This window comes from Lipophrys pholis (genome assembly GCF_963383615.2).
Source record: "Lipophrys pholis genome assembly, chromosome: 16".
Classification (NCBI taxonomy): Eukaryota; Metazoa; Chordata; class Actinopteri; order Blenniiformes; family Blenniidae; genus Lipophrys; species Lipophrys pholis.
In genome coordinates this window covers 19,819,504-19,832,020 of record NC_137634.1, presented here as the reverse complement: position 1 = coordinate 19,832,020, position 12,517 = coordinate 19,819,504, and the positions used below count along the sequence as shown (strand labels likewise).

General features: G+C 41.7%; 1 protein-coding gene across 2 annotated transcripts; it reads left to right on the top strand.

Annotated features, from left to right (window-relative positions):
- Positions 1-900: 900 nt before the first annotated feature.
- On the top strand, positions 901-4,660 carry msx2b (muscle segment homeobox 2b). 2 transcript variants are annotated; one of them, XM_080484004.1, is made up of 3 exons: positions 901-1,183; positions 1,362-1,901; positions 2,780-4,660. In XM_080484004.1, exons 2-3 carry the CDS (start codon positions 1,514-1,516, stop codon positions 3,229-3,231), a joined length of 840 nt encoding a protein of 279 aa, XP_080340130.1. In that variant the 5' UTR covers positions 901-1,183; positions 1,362-1,513; the 3' UTR covers positions 3,232-4,660. The 2 variants fall into 2 exon arrangements, with proteins under 2 accessions (XP_080340130.1, XP_080340129.1); XM_080484003.1 differs by having other exon boundaries at positions 940-1,901.
- Positions 4,661-12,517: the final 7,857 nt, after the last annotated feature.

Genomic DNA, 12,517 nt, shown 5'->3' with positions numbered 1-12,517 from the left:
GGCAGCACGAGGGCAATCCGTGTCATCTGGGTTTTCAAAGAAATATTGATTTACGCAGAATAAAATCAAGTTAACAACACCTTCAAACCCATCTGGAAAAATTGACTTTATTATAGTCTCACGCCTGAAATGCCTGGGGGGGGGGGGGGGGGGACGCAGAAACTATTGGCAAGAAAGGGGATGTGCACATTGCTAAAACAACAAAACAAAGTTATTTGAGCGATATCCGAAAAGACTTACTCAGGTGGTGGAAGTGTGATACAAATGCAACTTCCATAAGCGATACTGTGCAACTTTCTTAAGTTCTAAAAAACATTTGAATGGTATCTTGATGCACAATGAATTGGTTCTCGAACATATTTTTGTGTACTTTTAATACCTTTTGAAAATATGTAAGCATAAACTTTGCTATTTTTACAAACATGATCTGCAGTTTAGTAGCATTCGGTAGTGTTTAGTAGAGCTAATGGCTCGGCCACCATAGTTTTTTTATACGGCCCTCTTAGGAGAATCTATCAGACACACATTGGAGGAGGAGGTACCAAACATAAAGCCTTCGGGCCAAAATGGGCCACAGGTTCAAACCCCACACCCTCACATTCACACGTAGGGGCAATTCAAGATCACCAATTAATCTCCCACGCATGTTTTTGGACCGTGGGAAGAAAACCCACACAAACACAGGGAAAACATGCAAACTCCACACCGAAAGGAACCGCAAGGTGAGCGCGTTAACCACTGTGGCACCGTGCCGCCCCAGAAATATTGTGCAAATAACAAACCTCACATTAACATTTCCATTCCTAAAGATCTCAGAGTGATCACCGTGTGTCTTTTGTCGTTGCTTGCAACAGGGACGGACACAGACAAAGGAGGCGAAGACACTGTCGTGAACACAGCACATTGCCAACTGATACACTAGCGATGACAGTAGTCTGAGGCAAACGCTTTGGTGACTTGCCAGAGTTATGTGGATGTCAGAAAGAGTCCGTATTGTTCAATGATCGGTAATGCAGAAGTGATTGACAGCCCTTTTTTATACTTGGTGGCCACAGGACAGAAGTCAAATAACAAATACAAGCTTTGGATGACCAAAGTCAATTAGGCCAACAAAGAAAGAAAGAAAGAAAGAAAGAAAGAAAAAAGAAAGAAGGAAAGAAAAAAGAAAGAAGGAAAGAGCACTGTAAGTAGGAAATAATCTCACATGATACTAGAAGTTCTTCAGCCTTAATTTGTGGCATTAAAGCAAAAGAGAAAGTTGAGTTCTTTCCATTTCAAGGTGTTTATGCTCTGATTTCACAAGATTAAATGAAGCTGTATTTGGGCTCTGAACTAAGCTGAGTTTGACACCTCTGGAGCAGTTTGGAGACTGGAGAGGAGGTTTTCCCACCACCGCTGAGAGCCGCTGTGATTGGCTGAGGTTGATCTGTGTCAACGTGCCGCTGCGTCCTCAAACTCCCACACGGCGCCTGACAGTTCACAACACTGCAACCCGAGGAGACCCGGAGGAGACATGTCCTCTCAGGAGACGCTTATCGACGCGGGATGCAGCTCTTCCGAGGAAGACGGGAGCCGCGCGGACTTGCCCGTCGCGCCGCGGGAGGAGAAGACGTCTCCGGCGGTGCGTCGGCATCACCCGTTCAGCGTCGAGGCGCTCATGTCCGGCGGCAGGAAGACGCACAAACGGGCCGAGGAGTTCGCGAGCTGCTATAACCCCACAGGAACGTCTTCGGTTGCGGGTTTTAACCCGCTGTACATGTGCCGGGAGACGTGCAGTCCTCCGGACGGCGACAGGAAGTGCGCGCCCGGTGCGCCCTCGTCGCCGGTGAAATCCGAGGCGTCCGAGTCAGAGGACTGTGCGCCACAGTGGGTCACATCCAGCGCCTTTTCTGCACAACCACGTAAGTCTCATCCTGTCTTGTTGAGCATCACGAACCGCGGTTTTGTCAAACTTTATTCCTCCGGTAAATCCTGCAGCTGAAACTATCAACTTTAAAGTTAGAAGGACGCGTCCTCGGAGTCCATGGAGATGGACAAACTTTTTTCCAAAGCGTTTTTCAGCAAGGCTATTACATCTGTACTACAAAGGATAGTTTAAGGGAAAATATCAATACGAAGAAAAATACATCTGGGGAGAACAAAATTGTACTTAATTGAATCTGTGGGATCAACAATTAAAATAAAATGAAGTTAGTGTCTTTACACAAATGTATCAATTATTGAAGTCATATTTGTTCAGAAAACCAGGCAGTGTGATTTTTTTTGAGGGGCAATTATGAATAATTAAGTTAATGTAGCCAAACTTTTGAATTGTTTCATCTGGTATTTCAAAACACCAAACACTACAATATCCATAAGTCATCAGTGTCCCGAAGCGCCACAGATAGAATGGAGATTTACACAGACTAAATTAAGTCCACTTTACTTGGATTTTAGTGTTCATGTTAAAAAAAAAAATAAGTAAGGAGCTTAAAGAAAGAACAATCTTGCTTGATCAACAGGAATACATTATTCAAATAGTTGCCTTATTTTTTTTAAGTCGATCTGATAGAACGGCTTTACCAAGGAAGTATGTAAAAGTGAAATCTGATTAATGATCGAGTGTAAAATCTGTGAGATTCATCTACAAGGCAAACTATGTCCTGATATCCATTATTAACTTATAAATCACTATTGGAGCCATATTTGGTTTGTTGAACCAGCTGCTCCACGTTGACATTAAATTAAAACACTACATTTTGAGAAGCTGTCCGCATCCTAAACCCGTTTCTCTCACCAGGTCACATCAGCGCTAACTGCCAGCTGAGGAAACACAAGACCAACCGAAAGCCCCGCACTCCCTTCACCACATCCCAGCTCCTGGCCCTGGAGAGGAAGTTCCGGCAGAAGCAGTACCTCTCCATCGCAGAGCGAGCAGAGTTCTCCTCCTCGCTGACCCTGACTGAGACGCAGGTGAAAATATGGTTCCAGAACCGCAGGGCGAAGGCCAAGAGGCTCCAGGAGGCCGAGCTGGAGAAGATTAAGATGGCCGCGGACGCCAAGACGGCGGCAGTGGCAGCGGCCGCAGGAGCTTTGCACCCCGGGTTTACGTTACCTCTGTCGCTGGGCGCCATGTCACTGTACGGACAGTCGTACTCCGCCTATCACGGCCACCACAGACCCATACTGCCCATTTCGCCTTTAGGACTGTACGCTGCTCCTCTGGGCTACAGCATGTACCACTTGTCCTAGACATGGAGATATCACAGACTTTAGTGAGACATGTTTCTGAGGATTCCCACGCAAATTCTATGTTTATAGTATATCTACTGCACAAGAAGTGTCTGCATCAACTTTTAAGAGCACTTCAAAACAAATTCTTCTTTTTTTTATTGCCCCCACAGGATGAAAAATACTTCCTCTCTTGCCCATTTGGATAGTTTACATGACTACGTCTACGTCAATTTCGGGCACTTCCGTCTTGCTGTTTATACTCTTTTCTTGTTTACTTCTGCAATAATTGAGCTGGGTGAGGACTTGCACTGAGCACCATAACACAGATTGCAACTTTTTCTATGGGAAAAAAAAAGAAAAGGGTCTTAATATCAAGAGACTTTGGACACGGATGTGGATGAATCGGGTGTTTTACAAACTCAGGCCAGATAAGACATATCACTTAAAACACTGTTTATTTCCACTTTTCCCAAAGTGTAGCGTTTGCCTTGACGAACCGGTCAGAACCTGGTTAATGGTGTCTCTGAGACGGTGAAGTTCAACCCTCTCATTAATCTTTGCAGTTCAAACTCTGCTGATGTTTTATCCGTCATAGCAATAAAAGCATTTTTATCACTCCGTCACGTCTTTACAACACATTTATAAAGCATAGATATATTTATTTTCCTTGAAATAACAATGCTGGAAATGTACGAGTGCCTTGTGCTTTTTTGTATTTATGAAAGGTCACGACAAAATGGTACACGTTTTCTGACCACGCATGTATTTATAGTACTTTTCTTCCTAAACCCCCCTTTGAAAGGGCTTCCATTGTGCTATGCAGTTTGTATATGTATATACTTTTCCCACATCTATGTTTTATCATTGAAATGAGCAGAATGATTAAAGCCTTTTAGATTGTTTCTTTCATAAAAGGCTTTTTTATTTAAAATTTTTTTGGGAGTGAAAAAATAAAGTTGAAAAATGTGAACATATGCATCCGTTCACTTGAGATCTCAAGTCACAATTAGTCAAAATACAACAATCCAGCTGTTTTTTTGCTTCTTTTGTACCTGTGCCATGCTCTGTCTCTCAGGGGTATTTGTCTCTACTATACGTTTGATGGGTTTTGTGTTTGTCAGGATTTTCATATTTCCAAACCAAACCACCAAGTAGCAACACCTTTTTACTGTTTATTTAACTAAAACATTTAAATTGGCTTGTGGGAGACGTGTTGATGGACACAACTGTGGCATGTTTGTCATTAGTTTCCTCACAGTCGATCAGAGCTGTGCATCATATTCTTCCTTCCTATTTAGTTTAATAAGTTAAACTAAATATCAATGACCAATGTTTTGATTTGAATTAGCTGAATCAAGCCCGGCCCGTCCAGCTTGGTGCTGGTTTTTCAAAGAGCCCGCAGGGCGAGTTTGATGGTTTGCGGTGCCTGTGTTTTGTCACAAATGTGAAAGAAAGAAAGAAAAAAAAGCAGCACGCAACTTCCGTGTGACTTTGATGTAATGAGGAAATCGTTTATAGGCAGCATCATATTTATGAGGGTCCCCCTTTAATCAGAACAAGGCAAAGAGGCCCGGCGTTCAAACAGGCAGTGAAGGGAAACCAGCAAGTAGCTTAGATGGGTGAGCAATCAGCTTAATGAAGTGCAGATTGGCAGCAGAGACTCTGAATCTCTTGTTAAACTTCACTACTGCAGGGGTATTGCATTTCAGTGGTGGAGAATTCAATTCATTCTTCTTGTTTGCAGGGTTGTCATTAATGCTGCGGTTTGTTTTTGCTTTTGTCATTGTCATGTTGATGTTAATCTGACAGTGATTGAGTATATATATATATATATATATATATATATATATATATATTTATTTATTTTTTAATGTTACATGTGCCTTTGCTTCTCAGTAGTTGTCATTTGTTTGCCTGTGACTTCCTCTTGTGGCGGTTTATAATATAGCATCATGGGAAAACCCTTGCCTGTCTATGATGTATGGCACCTTCCAGCATTCAGGACAACGAGAAACAAAACAAAGTCGCTTATTTCGCTGATTCCCAAATGCATGTGAGAATGAATAAGCGGCTCTTTTAGAAAGCTGCGTCTCAACATGATCCATTTTCAAAACTGCGAGGTAAAACTGGAGTATAGCAGACTCGGGATGAAGGCATACAGTACGAGGGGTACACCCTGGACAGTTCACCAGAGGAAACACAGAGGCAGACAGCCACACACACGCACATGGCACAACTCTTTAGTCAGCGATTAACCTCAGGTGTGTGGCGTTGGTTTGTGGGAGGTCGCTGAAGAGAACCAACACACATGCATGGAGAACATTCAAATCCAACCCAGAAAGATTAACAAATGTAGATCTTGTAACTTGATCATTTCGTGCATGAATATGATCACACAGCTATATAACAAAAAATGCAATCAAACTTATTTCTTAGGGCAATAGGGTCCACATGCTTATTTATACGTGTTTTTCCAGCTTAAGGCTGAGGGGAAACTTTCCCAGCTGACTCGGGGGCAAAAGGCAGGGTGCATCCAGAACGAGTCCATCACAGGGCCAGCAACACACATTAACACCTACAGGCAACTTAAAGTCATCAATTTAGTTAACAAGCATATCTTTGTGTTGAGGGAGGAAGTTGGGGAAACACATGGGGAACATTCAAAATCCTCACAGACAAGCCCTGAGCCTGGAATCAAACAAGGGGTGTGTGTGCTGTGATGCTAAACTTGACTACCGCTGTTGCTGTTTTTCATACCCTCTTAATATTTGTACTTTAGCTGCTGTGACATGTGGATTTCCCTCATGGGATTGCCCTCTAGAGTCTAGACTATCTTAACCTAGAGAGTAGCTAAGCAGATTGTATATTTTCTAAGTTATATGCTTAGTATTCTTTACAACACCCATCTGACTCATTGCTTTAAATGTCACTGACACTTTGGTATCAGCATACTTCTCTATGAAACTTCAGACATACACAATTAAAAAAAACAAAACAAATTGATCCCATATTCTCTTCAGGGGGAACTTCAGGGCTGCACAAAGGATCCAGGAAATGCCACAGCCCTGTATTGATCACTGTGGGATGGCAGGTGTGACCTTCTAGTGTGGGGCTTTTTGTTCATTCACCAGGTAACCTGCGTTTCCTATAGAAATCTGCTGTATATTATTAAAAAGACTCAATTGGGCTTAGTCCGGATGACTCCACCAACAAATATGTCAGGATATAGGAACAATATTTCTAGTCAGTTTTAATTTTTTTAAATTGCAATTATTGCATAGTGGGTTCTTGGTGTCAGCGGCTCACAGGTGGAAGCAACCTTGAATGTTTGACGAATATAAATGAGAAATCCAGAGTGAAGTGTTCGTAGTCAGAAGTAATTTCCTCTCTCTTTTTGTAATACATGAGAATATTTTTGATTCTCGCTGGTTCCCATTTCAAATTTGTTTACAGCCACTAATGAAGCCTTGGGCAGCAGCAGCATCCTCAAACAAAGACAACCCCCCTGTGAGTTTCCATGGACAGACTGGGACACGATGCACAAGACTTCTGTTGTTTACGTGATGCGAGTTTGTATGATTGTCTGTGTGTGTGTGTGTGTGTGTGTGTGTGTGTGTGTGTGTGTGTGTGTGTGTGTGTGTGTGTGTGTGTGTGTGTGTGTGTGTGTATGTGGTCTTTTGAGACGTCCCTCGAGAGCGACACAGTAGCAGATGTAGGGGAATTGCCCGGAGCGGGGCCAGTGGAAGAGAAAGATGGCCGGCGCTTCTAAAGACAAACACACACACACACACACACACACACACACACACACACACACACATACGTGTTTCTATGTATTGTGGGGACCGATCTTTAAATCCTCATTTGTGGGGACACCCTTTTCTGTAGGTTCTGCAAGCCTGAAAAAAATCAGGTGAAACATCAAAAATGGGGGCAGGCTATACACACCTTTGTATTTTTAAAAAACACAAGTTTTTTTGATGAGCTGTTCTGTTGGAGACTTTAGGGGACATCCTGTCAATCGGGTTAAGATGCATTTAGGGGACCTGATTTACATATAATTAGAATATTTTACACATTTGTTACTTATGGGGACCCATTATGATAAATCTGATCCAATGTTTATTACTGACTGACATATTTGCAGTAATGCTTATTACCCTTTGAATAAAAAAAACAACATTAAATTATGGACCTCCTTCAACACCAACGGAAGCAAAATGACTGCCTATGAAATTTTCATGAGATTCCGAAGTATATTTTAATGAGCTCAATACATTTTATTTTTTATTTGACTGACATGAGTTTTCTTCATGGGGATAAAACAAAAGAAAAACTTAAGCTATACTGTCTCTGATTTACAAATTTTCTTTATCAACTCTTTTTGAGCTAAAAATTTTAAAAGCAAGTCATTTAGTCTATTTTTGTTTTGGTGTATGAAGCAACATACACTTAAGTGGTCACAAACAATAATCACCAACTCCATGTTTGATCCAAAAACTGGTAAAAAAAAACCCATTTATTTCTGAACACAACACATTCTGTGCAAAAACTAAAACACCTAAACTGAAATTAAATTACTTTTAAATTCTTTACAGTGGAAAGAACACTTTGCAAAACAAAAAAGGACCTTACCGTCTCACCTGTAGTTGAAAAGAAATGCAGCAAAAGCAAAAAATAGTTATTGCATGATCTTGCTGGAATTGAAAATAAAATACATTTTAAACTTTAAACTATAATTAAAAATCCAAAGGGTTTGTTCAACTTAAGACAAACACAATTCGTTTTTCAGACTACATTCTCTGCATTTCTCTTTTGAGAGCCGTTATGCGATTGTACACATAAAATTTAAGGCGTCGCCAGTCTCGTTTCACAAGAGCTTCTGACTCAGCCTTCAGACATTTCTCACAGTCACTTTTTGAAGGTACAGTGCCAGACTGAATGAATTTCATCATTTGTCTTTCAACTGCTTTTATCTCTGCTTTCTGCCATGGTGCTCGCTTGATCGGAGTTTTCCCTGCAAAAAAAGGAAAGAAATATGAGCAACAGCTAAAAAATGCATTTTCAAATTTAGACGAGAGAGCTTGTTTTGACAATTTTCTCAAATTGTGTTTCACCACTATGGTCTGCGAGTAACTAAAATAAAGAAAAATCAGAGCAAGACAATGTATAAATGATGGAAGTATCTAATAGTCAGTTTTTTGATATCCTTTGAAGTCCAATTGTAGTTAAGATTTAAAAAAAGATTTAGAAGTAGTTGAGAGTAGTTAATCGTAGTTAAGATAAAAATGAAGTTACCTTTTGCAGGATTTGTTACAGAGGTGACTTCACTAGATTCTCCATCTTCATCCATTATTGGTCGTTTGTGTTTTTTGGCAGCAGGAGGATCCCGATCCTGACACGTAGATACACTCTCCACCAATGATTCTGTAAAACAAAAAAGCATGCAATCAAAGCCTATCCAACAATATTCGCCATCGATAATCATTCACTTCAATGTTTCAAAAAGAACCAATAACAGTTGTCAGGCCTCTGCCTTGGCAAAGTAAAAAAGCTTTTAAATATTTAGTGTAATTATAATGCAGTAAATGATATTGAGTTCATTTAACTGTGCGTATGTGATTATTACTTTTAGAATTTTTTCTTTACAATGATCTTTAGGATGGGGCACTCAATCTGTGTGATAAGAAAAAAGTAATTGCAAATTATCAAGAAAAGAGATGTGTTGAAGATTCTAATAATATGGGCTCAAATTTGGTGGTCCGATACAGTATCAAGAGTGATAAAGGCTGTACATCCATCCATCCAAACTACAGGTCTTGACTGGGGTAAGCAAGTCTAGTATAACAGTAAGGGCACAATTACAATTTTCAGTGACAGTTCATCAATATGACAGAATAGATACTGTACAGAAAGCATATAAGGAATATGACAGACATGAGAAGAGTGACAGCATTCCATTTCTCCGCAGGGTGGCAGGTGTCACTCTTGGTGATAGAGTGAGGAGCTCAGCCATTCGCCCTGCATGTTTTCCATGTCTCCCTGCTTCCACGCAGCTGATTGCAATGAGCAGCTCATTGTCTGGCTTTGTGCTGAATGTGGTGATGAACCATCAGGACATTCAGGGGAGGGAGACCTCTGCTTTCAAGGTTTACCAGGCACGTCCAATTGGGAGGAGGCCCCGAGGCTGGCCCAGGACTCTCTGGAGAGATTATAGCTCTGGTTTGGCCTGTGAGCGGCTCGGGGTTCCCCCAGAAGAGCTGGAGGAAGTTGCAGGGACAGGGATGTCTGGGCTTCCCTGTCGCTATACTGCCCCTGTAACCCCAAATGGACTAAGCGAGAAAGAAGATGGATAGATGTGTCCTGTGGCAGCCAAATGAGGTGTTAAATGCACACATCCATGCATCACTGTTAGTGCGTGTGTCAACAAATTCCAAGTGCAAAACCCCTTCTTTGCAAGAAAATTGGAAACAAATAACAGTATTCAGCAACTGGCCAGTGGCCGAGCACTGGTTTGAGTCTCTACAGGAGAAGATGGCTCACTGGAGGGTCACAACAGAGCATCATAACTTATATTCGTAGAGTCAAGGCCCCTGCATCCTCCCTTTTTGAACCAATAAGAACAAGAAGATAATTCGGCAGTGATGTCAGCCAGCTACTGAAAAAAAAAAGCTTTTTTGGTAGGACTGTTCATAATCCGATAAGCTGCCGAACTCGCAGGCCACGCCCGCTCACAGCAGTCACACATCTGTGAAGCACCGTTTTAACTATTTATCGTCTCCAATGCTTTCAGAAATGCATTTCGCTGAACTGTTACAGTAAAAGAGTTTTTGTCCGAGGGCGATGTTGGTCCGGTTTTAACTACAGCAGCTGACAGCTGTTCGTGGTGCGTTCAGGTGCATCACGTAAGCTTGCACTCCGACATTTTAACGACCTGTGGTGCTTACACAGTAGTTATGTTACAATCTAAATATGATTAAAATATGACTGATAGTCATGAGCGAGCTGGAACATGCATGCGCAGCACACGGTAGTGCAGAAGTTCCGGCAGTGCGGCACCTACACAGTTCAGCCAGGACGGTTGGAACAGCCGGAATAGATTTCTAGGAAATGACGTCATTATGTTCTGCAGGACCCTGCACTGCCTAACTTTCTTCTTGGTCAATAAAGGCCAATTCATACTCCATAAGAACAATATCTGTCCTTGGATCTCAGTGTCTGCTGCTGCTAATGACTAAAGGGATTAAATGTCTAATCAACACAAACTGCATACTTCTGAAAAAGGATGTTGAGAAAATCATGAACACAAACTACTTCATTATAGCAATGTACTCTAACAAATTGCAAATGTTGGAGGTATAACCAAAATTACCTTGAGAAGACTGAGTTACAGTGGTGTCTTTAGAAGCATCTCCATCCCCTGTAGGCAGTTCACATGCCTCGTTTGCCGATGGGTCTTCGTCCACTGCAGTAGATGTTACAGTCTCCACTGCTGATGGTTCTGTTTAGTACATGACCACATACATTTGAATAAATACCATACCATTATGTTTCAAATCTGCCATTACAAATAAAACGGTGGAAGATGAACATTCAATTAAATCACAATTAAGCAAGAACGCTCCACAGCTGCTGGTTAGGTGTTCACCATCCTGTTCTTGTACACAAGCCCATGTTAAACAAAATGAGTGTGGGCCGACTATTTCCATGCTTCTGGACAGTCTTGCCTAATCTTATTACTGATGGACCCAATGTACCACACAAAAAAGTGCAACTTTTTGAAATGTCACTGCCTTAAAATTGTTAGCAATCTTTATAAGTTGAAAAGGTTATCATGCATTTTCAGACACCCGAGACTGAAAATATATGATAGCCTTTGCCCATCCAGATGGGTCCATATCGGCCTCTGGCCCATGGACGTTAAGTTTTGCAGTGGGCTGGTGTAGGAAAAATAACCTGTACCACAGTGTGAGGCAGACTGAGGAGCTTGTTGTGGATTTTAGGAAGAGAACCTTGAAATGGGCACTTTTTGTAATTCATTTGCCAATACATGCCTTCTACTGTTGAAAGATCTTCATGGTCCTGCCACACATCTTGTTCAGTACACACAACTTCTTCTGCGGGCACAAAAAAAGGTAGCATCAATTAAAAAACAAAAACCTCTATACAAAAACAGAGTAAAGTAAATGTTATACACACCATTTGGCTCAATCGTGATTTCATCCAGGTTTTTTCCTTGAAATTCTGACAGTCTGCCCTGCTCAAGGGCCATCAGAACCTTGCTGATCTTGGCAAGTTGAAGGGTTTTTTCAGGAAGCCGGTAAAACTCCCGATGGATCCGAATGTCATGACCGAGAAAGTTGGCCAATTGGTCCATCTCCGTGTCGGTCATATTCAGAACTGTTGAAAGGGTTGCTGCATGTTTGCGTAACTTTGTTGATGTAAGGGAGTTTGGAAAATCTGCTCCGCATCTCTTGGCAAAGGTACGAATGCTGTCAGCGCCACGAAAATGAGACAAGGCAGCAGGCCTGGCAAACATATACTCGTTGTCTTCGAGAACACCACATTCATTTCGGTGCTTGACAAGAATGTCCAAGGCAGTCAACATTTTGGGCGTTAGAAGTATTGGTACTGGTCTGCCTCGCTTTCCTCTGATGATAATTCTTTCGAAGTGTCGACATAATTTTTTTTCCACTTCAGAAAGTGCCCAATCCAAATCTTGATGGGGATCAGATCTGTCTCTTGATAAGTATGCAGAAAGAGGCATCCTTGCCACCTCTCCTTCTCTGCGTCTGTTAAAGAGTATGATTTGTGCGAGGCAGACATTTGCCAGTTCTGCCCAGGACTTTCTGGTAGGACATTCTGAGAGTGCATTAGTGCTCTCATCTTGCATTTCAGAGAGATATTTGTGCATTTTTTGAACATCTTTCGTGAATGGCATCAGATTTGGGGCATTCCATTTTGCTTCAGCGATATTTCTCAATGCTGTTGCGGATACCAATGCATTCCATTTTTCACTGTGAACTTCTTGAAACTCAGAGGCTTGCCGAACTAACTCTTGGTCATCATTAATGAGCCCATCAACTTTCAAAAGTTTGCTGACTTTTACAAGAGCGTTCCCGAGTTTTGTTGCTAGTGAGGGGATCTTAAACTTGTTGGTCGTTTTTTCAAATCCACACGTCACCTTGACGGCATTTATCACAGAAAAATAGTTTTGAGGATTGATTAAATCCCTCATTGTTTTTAGTTCAGTGTGGCATTTTCTGGCATTACCTAACAGTCGGCCCAGTTCACGCATCTTTTC